A 26,411-nucleotide genomic window follows, 5' to 3' on the forward strand; every position below is an offset into this window, starting at 1 on the left:
GAATAATTAAAGAAGAGATTTTAAAGCATGATTTATGTCTACAAAATGATACTTGATTGAAAAAGGATTGTTGAAAAGACAAAGTAAGCAATTGTACAAAAAATATAATGTAATTGGCATTAAAAACTTGAAAGAAAATGAAATCTCTAATTTTGTTTATTTCATTTTGAACATGTTTGAAAGTCTTCAAACATCACTAAAAAGTTGATTATTGTTATTTAAGATGAACTGACTGGATGTGGTGACCCAGATTGTCCAGGAGAACCCAACTGTCATGACCAAGGTTACTGCGATCCAACATATTCTCCACCAAAATGCATGAACTGTGATGTTGGCTGGTATGGACCAGCATGTAATGACCCATGTATTCATGGAGCCCCAAATGCAAACAATACACAATGTGTATGTAATACGACTTGTTACCATGGAGATGGATGTAACATTCAATGTTCAGGAAATGGTGTTTGTGACAGTGCCTACAAGTGTTTCTGTGATCCTTTGGTGGGATGGAGTGGTACTTACTGTGAAGTGCCAGGATGTCCTCGTCACCCTACAACTGACATTGAGTGTAGTGGCCATGGTGATTGTAACAGTGAAGAAATGATGTGCGAGTGCTTTGCTGGTTGGATGGGTGTGGCATGCCATGTTGCTGACTGTCCTGGTGAACCAAACTGTCATGATAGAGGTTTGTAGCATTAGTATTGTTTGCAATGGGTAAAATATATATGAAGAATTCAAAACAAATACATCGCTAACCGGTGGAAAAAATGTGGCATTAAGAGGGTTAAAAACAAAAAAATCTACTTGCTAATAGTTGAAATGTTAGTGTGAAAATCTAAAAATCTGTAACATTAAATCATTCGCTCGTTCTTATTGGCCCTCATAACAGAAATTTGGGCTACACATTTTTGCTTCGTTTTTTCATATTTAAATTTATACAATAATAGATAGATATATTTCTTTACTTTAGGGGTTTGTGATGAATGGAACTTTGACCCACCACTTTGTCAAAACTGTACTGGTAATTGGATGGGACCTGCCTGTAACGACCCTTGTGTTAATGGAACAGAGACACCTATCAACTCTGGACTCTGTGAATGTGATCCAGGTTTTGCTGGACTTGGCTGTAACTCTGAATGTTCTGAGCATGGTAAAATTGAAAGTGGAAAATGTAAATGCGACTATGTAACAGGATGGAAGGGAGATCTATGTGATATACCAGGTTGTCCAGGTCTCTTCAATCTAGACTGTTCTGACAGAGGTATAATAGGATTTCAATAATAATGTTTAGTACTAAATAAAAAATAAGACCGAAAGATATATCCTGAAAAAAAAATTAGGACAAAAGGTCACCATCAATTTTATTGATATGAAAATCTATTTTATTTATGAATGACTGTAATTACTTTTTTGTCAATGAGGAGATCACCTATATCAAGTGGTACAGGATTATTTTCAAGTGCAATATGAGCATTGAGAATATTAAAAAAAATAAATAAACTGTTATTCCTCAATAATATTGGAATTTAATGATAGTTCTAAGATTTAATGAGTAAGAGAGTAATCAAGGAAACCAAGGTTATAGCGGTATTCAAAAGAATGTAATCCAGGGACAAAGACCAGACATGGACAACAGACATATACAACAAAGAACATAAAGTAACTAACAAAGTAACAAAAGCAAATGAGCAACTCGAACTTCATGGGAGCATGGACCAGGTGCACCGGTAGGTTAAGCGTCCTCTGCTTTTCTAGAAACACCCACTGAGTTGCTCATAAAAAGTCCAGGGTAGACAAACGAGGAAAGGAAAACTATGACCCGTTGAATAAATCAGTTTTCGTGGTGCAGATGGATACACCATAACGATCCACAAGTTCATGATGACAACCATAAAACTTATGTAGTGATGATTTCAATCTTGTAGCAACATAACCCTGTTCCAGAAGCCTATTTGTTAGAGTTCTAAATCATGCAAAAAATTGTTGATTATTACAATTTCAATAACATTTTAAGTATGGTTCTGTCTAAAAACCAGCCAGGGGGTTATTCATCATATTAAGAAATGCCTGAATCACTAATTATATGCTTCTGCCGAGTTTTAAGGTAGGGCTGTACTTAATAGGTAAATGATCAAAGCAAAATTAAGAAAGTCTACAGTTAGTGACGAAGGTTTTTTTTTTTTTTTCAAGTGGTCAAATTTAATTAATGTATTATTCTGTAGCCTATACCCAGATTATAGAACTATGATGGGTAGTCTTTTTTAAGTACCTTTGTTCTTTTTCTAGGTGGTTGTGAGAGTGCTACTCATACATGTACATGTAGACCTGGGTGGACCGGGATTGGATGTGAGTATCCTGATTGTGCTGGAACCCCAGACTGTAATGATCATGGTATGTGTGATGATGGTGAAGACCCACCTGTCTGCAGGTAATATTTTTAATGATCACTCTTTGAAGTATTTTGAAGAAAATTATTTTATTTAAGTTGTAAACAGCAGTGTAAGTTTATTGCAAAATTAAATGTAAAATTAAAATTACTGCATGTTTGAAATTGTGGCTTTAGTCCTTGAAATTCTGCTCCATTTTATTCAATTCAAAAATGAATTACGTTAATCATTTGGTCATATGAACAGTTTGTAGAACAAGTGTGTGATTATTCATTGTAGAAATGTATATTGATATTAAGGATTTTTGCTGGTCATGTTCAGACATTTTTGTGCGATTTTTGGACTCCTCTGGTTTTATCCATTGTATAGCATTAATATTTTTTGCCTAGCAACCCCCACTTTTCTTTTCATAATTTTATTAAACATACCTATATTTGGGAAGTTTTTATGAAATCCTTGTTCTTCATTGTTTTTAATAGATCAAACCTACTAAGACAAAATCAGTACTAAAAACATAGAGAAATCTATTTTAAATGCTTATATCTCAAAAACAAGCATACTGACCTATCTATTTTTTCTTCTTATATTGCTGATGAGTGTCTATAAACCAAGCTTTATTTAATACATACATTATATTTTTAAAGGTGTAATTCTGACTGGTATGGACATGCCTGTGAAGAACCATGTGTTAATGGCGATACCATCCCAGGTGTCAACAACTGTACATGTCATCCTGGCTGGGCTGGAATCAACTGTGACTCGGAATGTTCTGACCATGGTAAAATTGTTGGAGGGAAATGTAAATGTGACGTCAACTGGTGGGGAGACCTATGTGACACTCCTGGTTGTCCTGGTATCGGGGAAAGCTGCAGCAAACATGGAATCTGTAACTCTGTCACTCACAACTGTGACTGCTTCCCTGGATGGACTGGTTCAGGATGTGAAATCCCTGACTGTCCTGGTGAACCGAACTGCAACAACAGGGGAACCTGTAATTCTACCCATGATCCCCCAATCTGTCTGGACTGTATCCCTGGATGGATGGGACCTGCTTGTGATGACCTTTGTGTGAATGGTACACAGGTACCTCCTAACAGTGGACAGTGCCAATGTCACCCATGTTACAATGGTCTTGGCTGTAATGCACAGTGTAATGGACATGGGAAGTGTGTTAATGATGCATGTGTTTGTGATGTAGCCTGGCGAGGATCTAAATGTGAGGTCCAGAGTTGCCCAGGAGATACAGAGGATTGCTCTCAACATGGAACCTGCAATACTGCTCTACAACAATGTACATGTATACCAGGTAAGATTGTACAAAGCTACTGAAAATATCTAATTTAAGTGAAATATTCATCACATTCTAAAACACATAGTGTGAAAGTGTCATTGTTGGTGGGATATAATTTTTTCGTGGTTTTCAAAGGCTTGATAAACCACAAATTTGATTTAATGTGTTTTTGCAGGTTGGACAGGAGATGCCTGTGACATACCAGACTGCCCTGGTGGATGTGTAGGTAATGGTATCTGTAATGGTACAGGGAGAGACATACCAGTATGTGACTGTAAACCTGTAAGTATGCATCAATTGCTAGATGGAGAAGGCATTGATAATTAATAGGGTTTAATAATAGAAGTTAATAAACAGTATCCACTTTATTGGAAAATTACTTGGTACTAAACACAATAATGAACAACATATAATATAATTTGAATAGATTTTAGTCATTTTTGGACAGATGGGAACAATAAAATCAAGAAGAAAAACCAAGTGAAGAAAAGAGCTTGAAGTAACAAGTGTAGAAGCTGAAAATGATCACTTAAATAATCCAATCTAAAATATCACTATATAGATAGCAGTGTTTTACGGAATGTTCCTAGTGTAATAATAATAGGATAATTAATTGGAAGGAGTGAATAACCAAAATATGATCACGAGTGCCGAAGATTGCATAGATTTAACAAGTGTGCAGAACTTGTTCCGCGCACAAGTTAAATCTTACTGCATTCTTGGCATGAGTGAATAACTAAAATATGATCATGAGTGCCGAAGAACACATAGATTTAACGAGTGTATGGAACTTGTTCTTGATTTTCTTATTTATTTTTTTTAGATTTCCCGATTATTTGTTGCTGTTTTCAACATAAATTTCAAATTTTGTGAACGGTGGATTGATTTCAAAGTTTTGGCAAGAGGAAGTCTGAGAGTGAAATTACCGAATTTATTTTACAGTGTGAATTAGCGAAATTTTTTTCACTGGGAACATTTGATAAAACACTCCTATCTGTATAATAAATTTCAATAATTCACACTGTGAAATAAATTCAGTAATTTCACTCTCGCACTTTCTCCCGAAAAAATGTCACAACTTTGATATCAATCGGCCAATGGTAGAATGTAAAATTCATATTGAAAATATCAATAAATTATGAAGAAAATATATTTAATAAATAGGATAATCAATTGGTTGTCGTGAATAACTGAAATATTATCACTCTTGCCAAGAATGCTTGAGGATTGAACTTGTGCACGAAACAAGTTCTGCACACTTGTTAAATCTAGGCATTCTTTGTCACTCATGTTAATATTTTAGTTATTCATGTTTCCAATAAATTATCCTATTAATCATCTTTGATTCCCCTTAAAATGATGATAAGCAAGAATATTAAAAATACTTGTAATACATTAGTGTAACATGTTGGATATTGGCTTAATATGGCATCATATGATGGTTGACTTGGAACCTCTTAACTGGTTTTTTTCACTAATACCCCTTTGTCATTATATCTGTTCTCAAGAATTGCATTTTGTAGCATCATCTGGTGGTTGACTTGGAACCTCTTTACTGGTTTTTTCACTTATACCCCTTTGCCGACATATTTGTTCTCAAGAATTGCATTTAAAATTTTATTAATGATAGGGATGGTACAGCGAGGATTGTAGCAAGCCTTGTGTCCATGGTTACGTAAACTCTGCCAATGATTTCTGTCACTGTAATCCATGTTTCACTGGAGCAGGATGTGAACTGGAGTGTTCTGACCATGGACTTTGTGTCAACGAAACTTGTGACTGCTTCACCACAGAGCCTGGTGAGTATTAATGTAAAATTGTTATTAAATGTAGTAAAATTTGAATAAAAATAACTATTTTTACATATAGAGTGCACTTGTATATATTATTTTTTTTCAACTCAGTGCAGTCCTCCCAGTTTAAACAGACCACTGTTTGAAATTTACATTAAGTCAGGACAACTTTAAGATAGACTATTAGAAAAATGTGTTTTGGACAGAGTTATCCCCCCTGCATTGATGATTTACCAATAGGCAAATTTTATCTTTTTTTTTTATTCTTTATTACTTAGAGAGCAGAAAGTGAAAAAAATAAGTAAAAGGTTTTATTCTTATCTTGTTTCTTCGAATGATCAATTCTTACAAAAGATGTTAATTACCTGAAATTGGCCCACTTCAGACAAGTGAAATGAACACTTCTCTCCAGGTTGTAACATAGCCAATATTTTCTCTTTCTATTTACAGGAAACAGCTGGGTGGGAGATAAATGTCAAGAATCAGGATGTCCTGGAGAAGATGGGGCCTGTAATGGACATGGTAGCTGTAACTCTGCCCTGGGATTGTGTACTTGTGAACCTGGATGGAAAGGAGATGATTGTGGAACCCCAAGTTGTCCTGGTACTCCTGAATGTAGTGGTGAGTTGAGTTGAGTTTGGATATGAAATATGATGATGGCAAATGTTCAGTTGGCTGTGTTACTGTTGTTTAGTGTATGAATAAGAGAGGAAAACTCCTTTTAACGTACCTGCTCCAAAGGAGAGATGGTATGCTGTTTTACCATTGTCGCTTTCCATGGGTAACATTTTTTTTGGTCACAATTTTCCCAGTAACTACTCATCACAGCAGCTTGAAATTTCAACACATTCTCCCTGTAGGTATGCCATATGGTGGGATTCATTTTGGGAAAAATTTGACAAATTCCTGTTTACCCAGGACTTTGTTTATTTTCTTTATATCATGATTGAAAGCGGGGGTACCTACTTAGTGTGGTCTTTTACTCAAGAAGTATTAAACCAATATTATTTAAACTTTGCACAATTCTTGTATAACTAAATTGAAGATGTGCCCTTCTTATTATGGACAAATCTGACTAACATTAAATTTTAATTTTTAAACTTAGCCATTTCCCAGCAGTATATGTTGTCATAAGTTCATACTTATGTAATTTGTAACCTAACTAGAATTTTTTAAATTACTTATTGTTTATGCATATTTTTTTTAAGATATTTATGTAGTTACAATTATATGACAGTAAGCCTGTGGTTCAAATATATCATCAGTCTTGCTTTGGAAAAGGCTGCTCACAAATGATTCAATTATCTCAATGTGAAAATAAATTAAAAAGAAACCTAAAACCTGTTTATTGTTACATGAACAATAAGATATAGACCTCAACAGTTATCAGATTTAACCTGTATGAAATCAGTTCAAAGTTTACTATATAAACTGGTTCAAGAAATTTACAACACAAATGAGAATTTTAGTTCCGTGTAAATCAACAATAAAAAGGAAAAAGTGTCATATACTTCTGATTTTGAAGAATTTGTCATTGTTCTGTCACCATGGATTTTATTTATTTTGTTCTCAGTGTCCTTCAGGGCTTACTTAAAGGTGTGTTTATACTTGTTGAAGGCCTTTTGGTGATCTCAGAAAGTATTTACTATTTTGTACTTAGGTTATATGCATGTGTATTTGTTGCATTTCACCATATCTGTCCTTTTTTCTATCATACTTTTTATACCCCTGCATCAAAGGAAAAAGGAACAGGGTTGTACTGTTTTTAACGCTTAGCCATTACTCAGAGATTTATTGTTTAACATTTTTCCAGGCCCAGACCATGGTAACTGTACTGATGGTGGCAAATGTGGCTGTAATGATGACTGGTCAGGAGAATATTGTCAGATTGCCTGTATGAATGGCACTAATGTTGATGGATTCTGTATCTGTGATCCTCCATGCTTCACAGGAATAAGCTGTCATCTTGAATGTAATGGTCATGGATCATGTAATGATGATGGGAAGTGTGATTGTAACTATTATGGAACATATGAGGGCGAGAGATGTGATGAACCCAGCTGTCCAGGATGGCCAGAGAGGTGTGCTGGTCATGGAACTTGTAATCTTGCAACAGAAACTTGTGAGTGTGACCTCTACTGGACAGGTATAGCATGTGACATCCCTGACTGCCCCGGAACTCCAGACTGCAATGGTGTCAATGCTACATGTGCTATTGGACCTGAAGGAGGAAATCCCAGATGTTTGGATTGTCAGTACCCCTACATCGGTGATTCCTGTGAATACAGATGTATTCATGGCATTGGCATGAGAAGTCTTGATGGTAACTGGAACTGTATGTGTGACCCTTGCTACAGTGGTGTAGAATGTGATGCCCTCTGCAACAGTCATGGTACTTGCCAAAACAACACTTGTGACTGTGGTTTCAATGGTTACCGTGGTGACTGGTGTGAGAAAAGTGGTTGCCCTGGTTACAATGAAGATTGTTCAGGTCATGGTAGTTGTATTGCTGCCAAAGGACAGTGCATCTGTCAAGAAGGATGGGAAGGAAATGGTTGTCATGTTCCTAAATGTCCATCAGACTGTAATGGTCATGGAAGTTGTGTGGTGGAGGATGATGAACCAACTTGTAGGTGTCACTCTTCATATTTTGGCTATATGTGTCAGCATTTCTGTGAACATGGCTCTGTAAACAATGGAACTTGTGAATGTGATGCTTGCTACAATGACTACACTTGTCAACTAGAATGTTCTGGAACTGGCAACTGTACTAGTGATGTCTGTGACTGTGGATTCAATGGAGGTCGGGGTGACTACTGTGAACAACCTGGATGTCCTGGGTATGGAACTGATTGCAGTGGCAATGGTCAGTGTGCTCAGGGTAAATGTATCTGCTATGAAGGTTGGAAGGGTGATGGATGTGAGCAATCTGACTGTCTTGATAATTGTAACTTCAGGGGATACTGCAATGTATCGCTAGCAAGACCAAGATGTACCAGCTGTGAGAAGGGTTGGATGGGAGAATCCTGTAATGAAGTTTGTAATGGCATCCAGGAGCCTATGGATAGTGGAATCTGTGTCTGTGACAGCACATGTGCTTCAGGTGACTCCTGTGATATCATCTGTAGTGGCTTTGGCACATGTGACAACAACACATGTATTTGTGAACCAGGTCACTGGGGAGATAGATGTGAAGACCATCTATGCCTGGGAGTTGGATCCCTTTGTACTGGACATGGATCTTGTAATGTTGTGACCAAAGAATGTTTCTGCAACCCAGGATGGTTTGGTGATGACTGTAGCATTCCTGACTGTCCTGGTGATCCAGACTGTAACAATCGGGGAAACTGCAGTGCTGCCACAGTCTACCCAACATGTGAATGTAATGGTAACTGGACTGGGTATTCCTGTGAACTCCCTTGTGTGTTTGGTACTCCACAGCCAGACTTTACCTGTCAGTGTGATTCATGTTATTCAGGAACTGGATGTGACTCTCTGTGTGGTGGACATGGAAGTTGTGATAACAATACATGTGTTTGTGATGTAGCATGGTGGGGTAAGTCATCTTTATTAAATTTGTCGAAGTCATTGAATGTAGAAATGTGATAAAGATTTGTTTTAGTCTTTTTTTATTTTGTTGTTCGAGAGAACAGCAATTAAAATCACATTACATGGCCAGCAAAATATGGGTCTTTCAGAGTATTTACAAACCCTTAAATAATTCATGATTGAACTAACTGAAACAATCCATTGCAGCATTAGGATGGTACAGTATAAGCAAAATAAGAGGTTTTAGTGTTTTGTTTTGTATATTGTTTGTTTTTGGTTTTTTTTGGGTTTTTTTTTTTTTTGTGAATACAAGATGTTGTGATTAAGTTCTAAAAATGGATGATTTAATGCAAATATTGCCAAAATTGAATCACAAAAATAACAACCTGCACATAATGTTACCTTTTATTTTTTTTTTTTTTTTCGCAAGTCAGATTAGGAAAAGGTCATGATTTTTACACTGAAGTCAATATTTTGATTTTTTAATTATCTTTCATTGTTTCAGGAGATGATTGTAGTGAGAGAGGTTGTCCTGGTGACCCAGACCATCCAGAGAAAGGAAGTTGTAGTGGACAGGGAACCTGCATTCTTGCTGATCAGAAATGTGACTGTTTCTATGGCTGGCAGGGTGATGGATGTGAACTACCGGACTGTCCTGGAGATCCTGACTGTAGTAACAAAGGTAAAAATATACTAATTCAGCAGATAACTGTCAATTATACAATGACTTGTAAGAGGGGCCCTATACTACAATTATCTTTTGTTCATTGGTCAAATTATTTTAAAATTAAGTAGCAGTTGTGTATTATACCAGTATGTAGATGTGCATATGATTACTGTTTGAAGTCTCAAAAGGGAGATAATTGAACTGAGGGATTTGTACATTCAACATTTAGCTCCCATTTAAATTAATTCTAATCATGAGATTCATCACGCTTATAGACATTTTTGATTGGTCGAGAATGTCTTTGCCAGAAAGTTCATACTTGCATGAACTTGGCCAGATCATTCATACATGCATGAACGCCTTTCAACCTGAAATCAATATGGCGGCCATGTAGTTCGAAAGAGTTTTGCAATGAACTATATACACAGCATAACATAGCTGTAAGAATAGTTTATTACATCCACATTGATTTTACCAGTCAAGTTTGTTTACAGAGAGTAATTTTTAGCTCTGGGAAAGAAACTTAAAATCTAACTGCATGTACCAGTAAATTCACCTTAAAATTAATGTCCCAGAACTAGATTTAATAAATACATTTACTGATTTAACACATTTCCAAAAAAAAAAATCCCAAATGTTGGGATAGAATTATAAGGATTAAACATCTATTTTTGGTTGTTCATGCATGTATGAATGGATCTCTCCACTCCCAAACATGACATGAACTGCCTTCGGCTGTTCATTGAGATTGGAAGCTCCGAGATCCATTCATACATGCATGAACAACCCAAAATAGCTGTTTAATCCTACAATGATAAAATGTAAACATGATAGAATTAGTTTTCAATGCTTTAAAAAGAGAGAAAAATATGCTAGAAATGAACACTAAAAAGGCACTATAGTTCTTTGGTAAAAATTTTTGTGGTGTTTTTGGTTCAGTTTAATGAACTATGAATAAAATTTGAAACCAAATCTTCCTTAAGATACTCGAATGAAAGCAACATATAGCATACTGTGTGACCTCTATATTTTAATACTTATATAACATGAAAATTGATTCCCACCCACAACATTGTGAACAGCACTTGATTTTTTTAAAGAATCATTTAGTTTATGCGTAGTAGTGTACTTTTTAATCTAGTAAAATAATAAGCCATTCACAGCCATTTTTTAACTTTTTTCAGGAGAATGTATCTTACTGAATGGTAACCCCACATGTGTTAACTGTACTGACTCTATGGGACCCTCATGTAACTATGACTGTGTCCATGGTATAGAGTATCCTCCTTTCTCCTCCAACTGCCTGTGTGATACATGTTACTCTGATTCTGGCTGTCAAACTCTGTGTTCCAACCATGGACAATGTACAAATGAGACATGTATCTGTGAACCAGGCTTCAAGGGAGATAACTGTGAACTTCTAGACTGTCCAGGTAGGATTTAATGATTTAAAAAAAAATAGGAACATGATCTGAGTGTTGTTTATACATGTATTTTAATTATATTATTGTTCTTTAGGAATACATATTAGAGTTTTATTTGATTAACATATTAACTTTGCTAGAAAGTTGTATAAGTAACACATTCTGAAGTGGGAAGTCTCACAATAATATTTAGTTGTCTGCAATTGTGCTTCTGTCAGAAATTCATTTGGTAAGAATTAAGGTTTTGATGTGAATTGGTTAGCAATTTTAGTGCACCTACAAATAACATTACTGAACTTAGTTAACTTGTCCACCAAAGAAAAGTCACTGTTAATCATATTTTTTTTTTGCAGGAGAACCAGACTGTAGTACGTATGGGCTGTGTGTAAGGAAGGGCAATGCTTCAGTATGTGTATGTAATGGAGGATTTGATGGTGACGACTGCTCAGATTTCATTTGCCCGGGTACTCCAAAATGTAGTGGAAATGGCCAGTGTCTCCTTGCCACTGGAGCTAGTGCCCCAGCCTGTCTTTGTGATCATGGATTTGGTGGAATGGCCTGTGATAACTGTCTACCACACTTTGAGGGAACTAGTTGTGAAAGATGTGAAACAGGTTACATTGGATATAATACTACTTGTAGTGTGCTTTGTATACATGGAGATCCAACAGAATTAGGTATGATAATCAGTTTTCTATATGGTCTTGGAAACAATGAAAAGTTACTTATTGTCATTTCAATATTATTTATAAGTAAACTTACACCATATTAAAATTATAGACAGTTTTGATGTAAATATAGGTAGAAGAAGGCATTGAATCTTTCCAAATGAATACGAAATTTAAAAAAAAATATCTATGTTAGTGAAATTTTTGAATGACCAAATTAACTTTGATTACAGGTGGAGATGTATGTCAGTGCCATGATGATGATATAAATGGACACTGGACTGGTAGTGCCTGTGATGAGTGTGTGTCAGGATGGGATCTTCCTTCTTGTACTGTCTGTACACCAGGTAAGTTTTTACGTTTGCCAATGTAGTAATAAAATCCTTTTTTTCAACATTGTTTTCTTTTAATAAAATCCTGCTTTTTTCGTCAACACCATTTTCTTTCACTATTTAAATCTGTAATGAGAAATATACAATCTCCAAAATGTTGTCATTGTTTATTGATCCACAAGTAGATGTTTTATTATGATATGATTGACATTGCTAAGGAGAAAATTAATGGAAAAGATCATTTGTTCATTGAGGTTGAATTAGTTCAAACTTGACCACTGCCTGCAGAAATCTTTGCTGTGACATTATTTTTCAGTTTTTTTTTTAGTTAATTTATGTTTATTTTCTTAGGTGCTAAAAAATAAATCATTTGATTGTAGACTTTGTTGGACCTGGACATTGTACCATCCCCTGTACTAACGGACAAGGTGAATATGCTGACAAGAATGACGGAACTGGTGAAACAGAGCCCATTAAACCAGTTTTCCGCTGCTATACTGAGGAATCTGATGGAAACTATACTGCTTGGTTTGGGTACAACAACACCAATGATCACAATATTTACCTTACATCATCCTATGAGAACTATGTGTCACAGTCTAGTTCTTCAGTATACCCTCCCACCAAGTTCACTTCAGGATGGACAGGATATGCTCTCTCAGTCAAGTAAGTAGTCACGATTTACTCTGTTTTTGCTGAGTCATTATGTTTATTTCAGTGGACTTCAAAAGTACATTGACAATGTCATAACTTATTTTAAATAATTTGTTTCATGTAAGAATACATTTGTAACCAATAAATAAACTGAAACCTGCATTGAATATTACTTATTCTAATGCAACATTCGTTTATACATTAAATTAAAGTAGATAAGTAAATTCATTATATAGATTGCAGTGATTTACAGATTGTTCCCAGTGTAATTTTTTTTATAATTCACACTGTGAAATAAATTCTATAATTTCACTCTCGTGCTTTCTCCTGCCAAAACGTCACAACACGAATATCAATCCGTCGTTCACAAAATTTTTAATTTGTGTTGAAAATAACAATAAATAATGGAGGAAATCTATATATTAAATAGGATAATCAATTGGTTATCGTGAATTACCAAAATATGATCTCGTGCCAAGAACACATTAACAATTAACTCTTGCACGGAACTTGTTCTGCACACTCGTTAAATGTAGGCATTCTTCGGCATTCGTGATCATATTTTGGTTATTCACTCTTTCCAATTAATTATCCTATTATTCATGGTATAAATTGCACATTCACAGATGTTTTTTTTTTCTTTTTTCAAATATGGATTTTACTGTTTTGTAAACAAACTCTCGATTTGATGATAAGAGAAATTACGAGTTTGCCATGAGAAAATAAATGGCAGTGTGAAGCGTTCCCTTTGAACAATCATTTATGTTTTTTTTTTTGTGTGTGTGTTTTAATGGGTACAAGAAAGATAAGTATGTCTATAGATCATTTTGATAAATCATTTTCTATATTTTGTAGGTCTGAGTCAGGAACTGCCATAGTGAGATGGGTTGTCTCTTCCTCATATGCAAACACCATAATATCAGCTTCAGCTACTCTTTCACCTGCCATGAAGTGTCCCTCTGTTCCTATTGTGGTATGTAATTTAAGGTGTGTTGTCTGAACAATCAAACCTGTTGAAATAAAACCCTTTCTGTACTGAAAGATTTGTTCAGCTTAGGCAGGTGTTCAGGTTACGCAAGTTCAAAATGCATCGAATTTGATATGAAGGGACTTCATAAGTTGTCTGTTTTAGGCAGATAATTGTTCATTCCAGGTTTAGTTTTGACAGGCTTGTCTACAAATACTGTATAGGGCGTAATTTTCACTGGGCGCCAATATTTGCATACTCTGAGCTTAGTTACCTAGTATACCACTATGCATCCGCCAGAATAAGAAATGATAAAATTTTTCATTCACCTTTTTCCTTAAAATTGCCTAATTTTTCACCCGCCAAAATTACCCACTAAACGCTAAAACTCAATTGAAAAATCACTATTCATAGAAAAATTTGGAACTAAACAAAATGTGCTTACTAGAAAGGTATAAATTGGTCCTACAAAACGGCCACAATTAACAGACACATGCCCAATGGCAGATCCAGAGGAGGGATGCACCCCATTTTTATTTGAAAATTTGTCATTTTCATGTGTAAAATTGGCAAAAAATGGCAAATAATGTCTTAGCACCCTTCTTTTTCTGAGGAACCCCAGATGTCACCCCTCCTTTTCAAAGTTTCTGAATACGCCCCTGCATGCCAGTAATATTAAGTATGTTTACTCAGAGGATTTTGAAAAAAAAGAGAGTTATAATGCAAAACAACCCAGAACAATTTTATAAAACAAAACAGGTTTTTTGGGGGGCTGAAGGTCATATGCTGTTAGTACCAAAACTTATTTGAATGGAAAAAAATTGCAAGTATGTTATTCTCTACTTTTTATTCCCATATACAGTATAATGAGAAAGATCAATTTTATTTTCAGCCTGTTTTGAATGACCAGACTGGTTACTGTAAGTGCAAGGAAGGATACTGGGGATCAGAATGCCAGAACATATGTCCAGGTGGGGCTAACAATGCTTGCTATGGCAATGGAGTCTGTGATCCTGCTGCTGGTACCTGCTCCTGTTATGCTGGTCCAGAAGTAATAACTAATTGTGAGCAATGTAAGGCGGGGTGGTTTGGAAAAGATTGCTCAGTGGTTCATGTAAACAATGACAATAAAGCTGGAGACAAGTTCCAAGGAAAATGCTACCACAGTGGTCACTTCATTACTTTTGATGGTGCTGCGTACAACTATCACTATCCTGGAGAACACTTGCTGGTATCAGGCCAGCTGCTATCTGGAATTCAGATCAAAATTCACATACTTCAGGTTCTCATGTCACAATACTACGCCAGTGTTGGAACTGCAGCTGTTGGTATACAGATCGACAGTCACAAGCTAGTGATATCTGTGTTAGATGAAGTGGTCTCTACCTGGTATGATGGAAACAAGATTGTAATTGGGTCAGGATTCACTGTTTCTGGAGTCACATGTAAACAAGTCTCCAGTTACCATTACCAAATAGTAGGAAGTGATCTGACAGTGGATATCTATCTGTTTGAGAACCACCTCGATGTGTTTATTGGAACAGTTTCAACTTTCTGTGGTACTACAACAGGTTTACTCAGCAGTTGTAATCTGAACCATGAAGATGATTTCAAGACAGAGACGGGTGTAGTTCTAAATAGTACTGTAACACTGAACACAGACTCTATTCATGATATCTTTGGTCAGTCCTGGCTTGTTTTAGAGTCAAACTCAATATTTCATGGACTAGTATCTATCAAAAACAGTGGAGGTTTTGGTCTCTTTACCAATGGTTCAAATTGCCTCACAGAACCGATATCAACATTCACTGAATTTGTCACCACAGTAGAACTAAAGTTCAAATCATCAGTTGTAAGCCCAGGATGCTATACAATCTGGTCATATAAAAATGACAACCTTGTTTTTACCACTGTGATCTGTGACAGCAAAATGACACTCTATTACCAGGACAAGAAAATATCATTTGCATCTTTAACAGTTGAAAAAGACACATGGTACCACTTTGCCTTTGTATGGAGACTAGACACTAGAATTATCAACCTGTATCTTATTCAGGAAAGTTTACAAATCAACACTGATGTCCATGTTTTTCCAGCTTCAGACCCCAATCCATTTAAACCTGGAGGAACATTTATGATTGGTCAGTGGAATTATCCAATAAGTGAAAGAGATGGAGTGAATTGGGGTTTTATTGGGACTTTTGATGACTTCAGAATCTGGAAGAAACAGCTGACATTGAACCAAATAAGGACTTATGCCTTCATTCATTTGACAAATTCATACACAGGTTTAGTAAACCATTGGAACTTCAATCTAGGATATGGTCGACAACTAGTTGACTCTATTGGTGGCTTGAAAATTACAATGGTAGGAACACCTTGGCTGCATCCAAAATGGAACTTGGTAGACTACACCTTGACATCCCTAGACAAGCAGATTTACAACATCTTCAGAAGTATAAGTGATAAGAACAATGACATAAAGGACATATGCCTGTCAACAATTATGTCTGCAGCATACAATAACTCTTGCTCAAGTTATGGTTTGCAAGTTCAATTTTATTTGTACAAGCAGTGTGTTTTCAACGGCCATGTCATGACAGACAAAGATTGGACGATGGAACCAATCATCACATTATCAGACCACTGCTCAACCGATAGATCAATTATTACATGGCCAGCCAGGACATGGTGTGATTCTTTCCAAACTAGACAGTTTCCAAGGTGGACTGGAAATTCCTGCTCTACATCCTGTGTCTCTGGTGATTGGAACACAATCTGTGACTGTCATGATGGATTTTGGGGTACTTCATGTCAAAATATATGTCCATACTCTGCTGGTTTGCCATGTGGTGGAGGAACCTGCCACTCTAATGGTACATGTGAATGTCTACCAAATTTTACTGGTAGTAATTGTGAAAATTGTGCAACAGGATGGTATGGAAAAGATTGCTCAGTCAGTCAAGCAGTTATTCCATCATCAGGTATTGCAGCTAAAGTATGTTCAGCCTTTGGCTACGGCCATTATACTTTGTTTGATGGTCAAACGTTCGATTTTACAGCCAATGGAGAGTTCGTCTTTGTCAAAGATACCACAGTCGCTGTCTACATAAGACAGATTCCATGTGGTCAAGATGGAGCATCATGTGTGAATCAAGTTTGGATCCATACTCAGGGTGAAAACTTTACAATAGTATCAGCAGTACCAGGACAAAGTGGTGTACTTATGCTTCATAACAACCAAGAAATAACTCTGGATAGCAACCACAGTTTGACATCAACTGTCAAGGTAGTCCAAAATGGGGAAACGTCAGTCAACTTAGAATATGGATCTAATGTTATTACAATCGTCTATCACAGTTCAGTTCTTGAAGTATATGCAACACTAACACAATGTACTTCAGGTATGTCTGGTCTCTGTGGTATTTGTGATAGCAACAAGAACAATGACTTTGCCATAGGAGCAGGATCTACAGTAGCAATGACTGACATCACAAAGGAGATCATCAACACACGCTATGCAGACTATTGGAGGATTGATTCAAGTGTCGGGTCTGGCTTTAAGTATGTGTTTGGTGGCATCGAAGAACCGCAAAGTGTCAATGGAGAAACCTATGTCCTTGCATTCAACGGGACTGGAGCATATACATCACAGCTTGAAAATCTGTTTGGATCATCTGGGGATGCAACTATACAAGTCAAATTTGCTGCCACATCAGACGAAGGGTTAATAATGGCATATTACAAGGGAACCTCAGTATCCATTTACTTAAATGGCACGGTACATGTACTTTGGGGTGATGAAAAGATAGATACTGGTTATGCAGCTGAAGTTGATATCTGGTACCAAATTTCTCTGTCATTTGCTCATGCCACTAGAACTTTGAAGATCTACATTTTTACATCATCTGGCATGCAATGGTGGCACCAGTTGACAGTTCAAACTACAGCACTCAAGAACAGTGGCTTTCTGAAAATTGGTGACTGGAAGGACAATGCTCCTATATCATTCAAGCATTTCAATGGTAAAATAGCTGAAATTGAAACATGGAAAGTTGCCCTAGATGTTTATGAGATACTGTTTACATCTAAAAGATTATTGTCGAAGAAATTTACAGACTTGACATCATTATGGATATTCACCAAAGGTCATGGCTTTGTTGCTCGAGATGTGATTGGAGAATATCAGCTTATTCTACCATCCGATGATGTATATTGGTGGCAGTCAGATGTAGTTACCGATGGAGAATCACCAAAAGCAAAACCAAACGACACCTTGACAACAACTGCTAAAAAAATATGTAAAGAACACTTGCTCGACTCTGCTCTGTCATCTGTCTGTGGACAACTTGGCGATGCAGTCTTGCAGTACCATTATGAGTCGTGCATTGCAGATATTATTGCATCATCAAGTGAGAAAGCCTATATTTTTAGTGTGTACTCATATATAGAATATTGTGAAAAAATAGCCAACCCACCAATATCACCTAGACCATCACTATGTACCGACAGTACCAATCCATTCTTTAATCTGCTGTGTTCACATTTATGTAAACATGGACATATCAACAACGATTTGGTTTGTGATTGTAACCATGGTTACTGGGGCGATGACTGTAGTGGCGTTTGTACAGGTGGTACAATTTCACCTTGCAATAATAATGGACTTTGTGTGAAAGCCACTGGGGAATGTTATTGTTATCCGTCATACTCGAATACAACTGACTGTGCGACATGTCTTGAGCCATGGACAGGAAATGACTGTGATGTTATTATACCAGATGTAATCCCACCAACTGGTACTCCAAATTTACAGAATTACACATGTGCACTATTTGGGAACAGTCATTTGCGCACATTTAATGAGTTACAGTTTAACTTCTTACAGACAGGGGAGTTTTACATCTTCAAATCATCAGACACAAGCATATACCCAGAAGTTCAAATCAGAAATACTTACTGCTATGATGATTCGATTTGCATTGCAGCTGTATCTATCAAGTACAAGTCAAATACTGTCGTTGTCAGAGCACGATATCATTCAAATCAAGACACCTTAATTTGGATTGACGGACAGCCATTCACATTTGATGGAGAATTAGAAAGGCATCTGACCGACATAGTTGTTTATCATCCAACCACATCAGAATTCGAAATAACAACCAAGTCTAGCAACCACCTAACAATATCAGTCAGATCACTTGAGCAACAACTGAATATAATTGTCCTAACTGAAACACCATTCTGTAAGACACAGGATTACCTCTGTGGCCCATGTGACCCATCTGTAACCAGCACAGACACATACTCAAATACTTGGGTTGTCACCGAACCTGACAGTTTGTTTACATTGATGTTCACTAACAATGAGTTGATGGAAATGAGACAAGTCTCTACAGCAGGCTTTTGCATTTACTTTCAAGACTCAGTCTTAACTACCGATTTTCTTCCAGGCATTATCCGAAGTGGAAACGACTTCTCTGTTGAGTTTTTCTTCAGACCTGGTGATAATACAGGCGTGATAATGTCTTACAATACAAAGCTGTCCTTCATTGTTTACTTAGAAAACACATTGAAACTGAAAATCGGTCAAAACATTTATAACACAGGGATTAATGCAACGCTTGAGAAGTGGCATCATGTAACTCTTGTATGGCGCCACGTATCATCACAAATGGTTTTCTACATGTTCAAAGAAACTGGAAGCTTTAACTTCATATCATTTACCATAAATCATCAGGACATGTTCGTGGCCTATGGTTACTTTGGTTTTGGTCAACCACCGCAGCCCCCTCTTCCATCCGATAATGAAGCATACCACAAATATTATACTGGAGATATTGACGAAGTCCGAGTGTGGCAGAAAGCTTTGTCGTACAATGACGTTCTCAAATACCAGATGAAGCGAGTTGAAACGACCACTACTTCTCTTGCAATCTATTGGAAGTTTGATAATTATGGATCATCACTTATCTATGATGTGGTAGGTAAACACCACATTGAAGTAGTTGATTATGGAGTTCTAAGACAGAAAATAAAATGGCGAGTGTCAAGTCTTCAGATTAATTCACCAACAGTGCCATATTTCCATACCTATACTGACTTATCTAAACAACAAGAGGCGGATACCAAATGTAGAACATTAATTTTCCAATCTGTTCTTGGGAAAACTACAGGACCAAGTTCTGGAACATTGAACTTCTACTTTGCTGTGTGTACAAGTGATATTGCTAGCTCTGGTAAAATTGACATGTCTCTGACTATTGTCATAAACCTGGCAGATCTGTTTGTAAAATCTAAATGGACAGCAGCCTGGCCCGGAAAAAACTACTGTAATGATTTTGCCTCCCTTGTCTATCCTGGATGGGTTGGTAATGATTGCTCACAGAGATGTGATTTTCATAAATCTATTGGATCAAACTCTTGTACATGTGAAACAGGATACTGGGGACCTTCCTGTAACAAGAGATGTCATGGTGGTACTCACAATATGTGCAACGGGCATGGAGAATGTGACCAGTTTACTGGTGATTGTAAATGTCAAATGAACTGGGCGGCTCCGAATTGCACATCATGTGCTCCTGGATGGTATGGAGAAGAATGTTCAGTTACAGTTCAACCAGTTTTACCAGGTATTTCCAACTATTTCTGTGGCTTTTCTGGCAATGGGCATATAACCACCATAGATGGGGCAAGCTTTAGATTTCCAGAACATGGTATTCATACATTTTACCAAATGGGCAATATAAATCTTCAAATTCTAACAGGAGCTTGTCGATATTTCAAAACATGTGCCAAGGAAGTAGCTTTAAAGATAGATTCAAAAATTGTTACAGTCAGTACTATCAATGGTGGTCATGTAGAAATAGATGGTCAGGTAACATCCTTGGAAACAGTGGCCAACCTTGGGAGTAGCTTCCAGATGGGACCATTAGACAGTTCGGTGTACAAAATATACAAAACAGGATTTGAGTTAATTGTATACGTACAGGAGGATTACATCAACATCAGGCTATCTATAACCACAGCTTATTGTTCTGCCTCAGAAGGACTTGTGGGTGGGTGTATTATAAAGTCACATTTTTGCAGTTCCAACGATTATCCATGCTTAATCCGATATGAAGGTCTAGCTAGTGTCTGCGCCAGTCATGTTATTTCAGGAACATCAATACTGCAGTATGCTAGTATATGGCACAAGACATATACATCGAGCATATTTAACGAGATTGCAACAACCTTCAATCCTTCAACAGGAGTTGCTATCAATACAGGATGGATTCAGACAGTTCCGTGGGAGCAAGGCTTTCTCGGAGAATCAACTACAATTGAAACTAGATTGAAAATTACTAGTCTAGATGGCAAGGGAGATGGTGGCACAGTCTTGTCATACAGCTGGAGAAGCACTACTGCTGTCTGCATAGTAAACGGAAAGTTTTTGGTGTCTCTAGGATCATATGTTGTATCTACTGGCATTCAAGTTCGACTTAATCAATGGACACAAATAACACTGGTTTACAACAGCTTATCTGGTTGGATAACTTTCCACTACATTTATGGCAATGATATCACTGAGTTCACATCAGTTTATCTTGGTATTGGTGCTTTTCCACCGAGAGGAACTCTTGTTGTTGGAGAGTGGCAGCCGCCAATTGTAGGCGGAGGAGACATTCCACCTGGAATATTTATCGGTGTCATTGATCGTGTACTTGTATGGAACAGACCTTGTATTCCAACACAAATATTTATCCATTGGAAAACCAGTATTTTACAGATAACAACAGGCTTAGCAGCTGGTTGGAACTTAGAAGTTGGTAACGGCAAAATATCAACTGACATAGTTAACAACTACAAACTGACAATATCCGACAAGGGATGCACATGGATACCAACTGATCTTCCTGATACAAGAACTAACACTCCAAAGATTGATGTCAACATTGGTATCCCAGAACCCGAAATAAACAGTAAATGCAACAGTCTGCTAAACAGCTCTGCGATTTCTAGCAAGTGCAACGATCTGGCTGTCAGTTCATCATTTTACATCATGGCGTGCATTGAAGACATTTCAGTCACAGGAACAATGGACTTTAGCATGGATAGCACTATTGCATTTGGATCAATGTGTGAAGTGGAGAAAGACATCTCACCGCCATATCAGTCGCTTTGTAATGACTTCGAAACTAGAACATTCCCAGTGTGGAAAGGACAAGACTGCACTGCTAAATGTATTTTTGGAAAATTCATTCTAGAATCATCATATTGTCAATGTTATAGTGGTTACTGGGGAGAGAAATGCGACCAGGTTTGTCCAGGTGGAGCATCTAATCCATGCAACGGTCATGGCACTTGTCAGAGGGATACTGGTAAATGTTCATGTCTAGAGAACTGGAATGGAGATGACAATTGTGGAACATGTACAACGGGATATATTGGCACTGATTGTAATGTAGCAGAACCAGAACTTCCTTCAAATGCACCAATGGGATGCTTTGCAAGAAAACATGGGAATTATGGCAACTTTACTGGACACAGATTTAGCTATGCAGAACCAGGAAATTACTTACTGACTGAGCTTAATAACCTCAAAGTAGAGGTAGGTAGGACTTATTTAGATTGCAAAGCAATATAATATTTTACTTTTAGTTATTCAACTATGCAAATAATTATAGAACAAACTTTTGAAAATCTTAAGTTTTAAATTTTTGTATAATTCTACCATGGACAATAACATAAAAAAATAGTTTTAATACTTTTTCACTGATAAATTGTACCTAAATCACACTAGAAAAGGCTCTTTCCCTGTTAAGTATACTTTTATTTATAACATTTAAGTGTAAGTGTTTGTAAGAATGAGGCAAAATGGAAAAAATCAGAAACATGCATGTCAAAGCCCCGCCAATCTGACAATGTAATATCACTCAAGGATACTTCCTCTATTAGAAAAGACCATTATTTGATCTCTGCATCACTGACTTTTCAGTAGAATTTTAGAAAAAAATTAGGTATTTGACAGATTTATCTGCTGTTGAAATGTTCATTTTCAGTGCATTTCAATGAAATTGTAAGTCAATGACCCAACATGATATGGAAAATCTTGTCTGTTTTCTTGATTCTGATGGTGCAAATAGTCAAATTACACTGTCAAAATGATGGGATTTTTCATACCATGTTTCACTGACTGCGTGATTCTTACATGAACTGACACTTAACAACTAAGATGAAATCAAGTTTTATGTGTTAAAATGCCTGCCTTGTGACATGTTCATATTCTTCTTTGAAGGTAAGACAAGTATCTTGTAAATGGCGAAGAGGACAGAGTGTATGCATGGATGCTGTGTCTATCAAGATACACAAGACAACTGTTACCTACCTCTCTCATAATGACACCATCTGGGTTGATGGCAAAGAGGTCCAAGTTACTCTAGAAAGACGTAAGAGAATAGAGGTTGAAGGTGGATGCAAAATCCAACTTCACAGACCTTCGGAGAGAGTTACAAGATACATCATGAACGAATTAGGATTTGTTGTTCGAATTAGGCGACACGTGCGCTTTGATAAGTTTATAGCAGTCGTAAGAGTTAAAATTGGAACTGATTTTTGTTGCAGTTCTCCTCCTATCCGAGGAATATGTGGAGGATGTAAAGACTGCTCATCTTATACTCCTACAATGCCTTGTTCAATGGATCTAACAACCACCAGTACAACAATGACACCAACTACAACAATGACACCAACTACAGTAATGACACCAACTACAACAATGAATTATTTGAATGATAGTAGCATCGATTTGACAGGTTCAAGAACATTTGCTACTACAACTGAAGCCTCTGACACTGTGACAAATATATTCAATCCTAACACTCTGCCCCCTGGAAGTTCTATTTTGGAAGAATCTGGGGTAGATGAAACATCTGTAGCAGGGATAGGACCGGGTAATGCTGTTTGCAATGATGATGCATCTATGATCACTGAACAAGTACAAATTTTCAACAGCGATTATGTTTCAATAGAGTTTTTCGTCAAGACTTGCCATGAAGACAGATGTCTTGGTACCATATTGTCATACACTAGTGTGAAGACATTTGCCGTGAAGAACATGAATGGAAAGCTTGTCATAACCTATGGAGAGTTAACCTTTAACCTCGGTCTAATTCTGGAAAACGATAAGTGGAGTCAAGTAGGTTTGATCTATGATGGAGGCACCTATCTTTATGTTTATGTCTTTAATAACTCTGGAACGTACAGGCGAGAGCTGGTAGAACTTGATGGTACGCATCCATTCAGTGGTAAAGGACGATTGGCGTTAGGCAAATGGCAGCCGCCACCAGGTGGGTCTGGAGATCAACCATTGAATGAAGGATTTGAAGGATGTATCGATGAACTCAGAATTTGGAACAGGTGAGCTCTATATATGGTTAATATTGCTTATCAAATAAATTAGGGACACATGACATCAATAAGGTACGTATTATATATGCCGCTTTTAAAATATAAAGATGTTAAGGAATTAATCATACCAAATAAGCATATTACTTTATATTCATTTTTATTTATTGTTATAGAATTTATATTTTAACTTGGAAGTTTTGTAATCTGATAACTTTTAAATGCTTGTCAATGAAACAAATTTTCCTTACTGAAATTATGTAATATTTTGTTTAGGTACCTTGGTTTAATGGAGATAAAAAACCATTGGAATAGAACCTACACTGTTGATGATGAAGGGTTGTCCTCTCTCTGGACCTTCAATGAGGAATTAGGTACTTCATTTGAACTTAAGTAGCTGTCTTTGTAAGAATCATGCAAAATCTGAAAAATGTGATACGCCCCAAAAAAGGCTACACATTTTTATTTTTGTAATTAAGTTGTTTTATGGGTCTATACTATGAAAGATGTAATTATTCATTCAAATCTGCCTACTCTTAGGAGATAATCGACATTGAAAATACAGTAGATTCTATTGTATTTGAGTGTCATTTATCTCCCTTAATTTTGAAATCTACAGTGCATTCTATATAATTTTATCTCCTTAGAACACGGGATGTATGAAAAACTGAATGTGAATTTCTGTTCACTACGTATAAGGAAATTCAAACAAAATATCAAAAATAAAAATATGTAGGTTTTTTACCCATGAATCACATTTTGCATGATTCTTAGCTGGAGTGCTACTTAACATGAGTATCAAAACAAACAAAACGGATATTTCAGCTCATGTTCATTTTTGTTGTGTACATCAGTTTTTGTTGTCTAGTAGTTACCCCAGGATTATGTTCTTTTTTATTACTGGTTTTCTTGTGATTTCTCTTTCAAAATGCAGATTTATCTTCCTCTAAATATACTTAATTCTTTGCCTTTGAAGAATTAAGTTATTTGTTTTTAAGTTCTTAACCAATAATTATATTATATGTTCTTTTCTTTGGTTCTTTGACTATAGTAAATGCTAAGATCTTGATGATGTGTTGTAATAGTCATATTTATCTAACATTAAGTTAAACTTTAATTCTGAAGTTTATCATATATTTTTAATGTTGTAGTAATATTAATAAAAAGTGATATATTTGATAAAATTTTAAATGTTTATGATTGTAGATGGTACATGGACAGCAGAGAATAGTGGTATTGTTTTAAGGAATCCAGTTAGTCCATTTAATGGAGGAGTTGTAAGGCTATCAGATGCTCCTATTCCCTTTGTTGCGTCTCCAGTGGATGTCAGCCCACCGTCGGATATACTCGTTTCATCACAGATCGGAAAACGTAGGAAGAGGGCTACCATTTATGTACCCATCAGTACTGCATCATTCTGTGAACAAGTTTTCAGCTCGAGCAATTTTGCAAGGTATCTAAAATTATCATAATATTGATGCCCCTTTGTTACATTCGTTAAAGCTTTGATTTAATTTGTTCAATAAGTATTGTAAACGTACTAAATTTTGCTTTTTTCGCGGTGGACAGAAAACTGCGAATAATTGTATCTGCAAAATTTATCTTTAACACTATACAACACTAATTATTTTTTTTAAATCGCGAAAAATTAATACCCCCGAATATGTCCCAAAAAATTAATACGTTACAGTATTTGTCAGTTAAAATTAGAAACTTCTCATGAAAATAATTTGGTATTAATCTGTGTATCATTAGCATTGATAGCTCATCCATTTAACTGATCGTTTGCATGATATGAGTGATTGATTCATTGTTATTTATGTCATTTTTGTACACTTTTTTTTACCATTGATATTGAACCTGCGTTAACATTTTCGAATTTGTATTTGTGTAATCGGGAACAAAAAATTTCGGTATACACTGATTTTTATGAGACAACATAATATTAGGAGCAAGGTCAAAATTACCACGTAGAGAGTACTAGAATAATGATAAGGATTTTTTTTTATTGAAAAGCAATATAATGTAATAGGCAAAACATGTTTAAAACCAATTAAGAGAATTCGATCCTTTACATTGTTTTCTCTTAATATTTATAGATGGAAAACATGGCAATCAAAACAAAGTTCTAAACAACCTTACAAACCAACAAATAAGACTGACATATGTTTACATTAAGTACATAACCTGTAAAATCTGTACAAGATACTAAAGGGGTTTTAACGTCCTTAACTACCCTGTCGGGTCTCGCATGGACGGATCTGTACAAGATTAAAATTTGTACTACTTA

At 36.2% G+C, this 26,411-nt stretch overlaps 1 protein-coding gene across 1 annotated transcript in view; it reads left to right on the top strand.

The window, feature by feature from the left end:
• LOC148627958 (uncharacterized) overlaps window positions 1–26,411 on the top strand; it is a 166,940-nt gene that overhangs the window by 130,431 nt on the left and 10,098 nt on the right. Inside the window, exons 91-108 of the mRNA XM_088582284.1 lie at window positions 224–685; window positions 971–1,261; window positions 2,287–2,428; window positions 3,032–3,693; window positions 3,854–3,960; window positions 5,309–5,477; window positions 5,922–6,092; window positions 7,285–9,027; window positions 9,526–9,702; window positions 10,872–11,120; window positions 11,465–11,788; window positions 12,013–12,126; window positions 12,492–12,777; window positions 13,621–13,738; window positions 14,625–22,325; window positions 23,013–24,133; window positions 24,398–24,495; window positions 25,328–25,574. Of these exons, the coding sequence (XP_088438410.1) occupies window positions 224–685; window positions 971–1,261; window positions 2,287–2,428; window positions 3,032–3,693; window positions 3,854–3,960; window positions 5,309–5,477; window positions 5,922–6,092; window positions 7,285–9,027; window positions 9,526–9,702; window positions 10,872–11,120; window positions 11,465–11,788; window positions 12,013–12,126; window positions 12,492–12,777; window positions 13,621–13,738; window positions 14,625–22,325; window positions 23,013–24,133; window positions 24,398–24,495; window positions 25,328–25,574 (14,182 nt within the window). The remainder of the gene's footprint in view (window positions 1–223; window positions 686–970; window positions 1,262–2,286; window positions 2,429–3,031; window positions 3,694–3,853; window positions 3,961–5,308; window positions 5,478–5,921; window positions 6,093–7,284; window positions 9,028–9,525; window positions 9,703–10,871; window positions 11,121–11,464; window positions 11,789–12,012; window positions 12,127–12,491; window positions 12,778–13,620; window positions 13,739–14,624; window positions 22,326–23,012; window positions 24,134–24,397; window positions 24,496–25,327; window positions 25,575–26,411) is intronic.

This window comes from Perna viridis, chromosome 1, assembly GCF_037379345.1.
Source record: "Perna viridis isolate PV_CMFRI_1.1 ecotype Kerala chromosome 1, ASM3737934v1, whole genome shotgun sequence".
Classification (NCBI taxonomy): domain Eukaryota; kingdom Metazoa; phylum Mollusca; class Bivalvia; order Mytilida; family Mytilidae; genus Perna; species Perna viridis.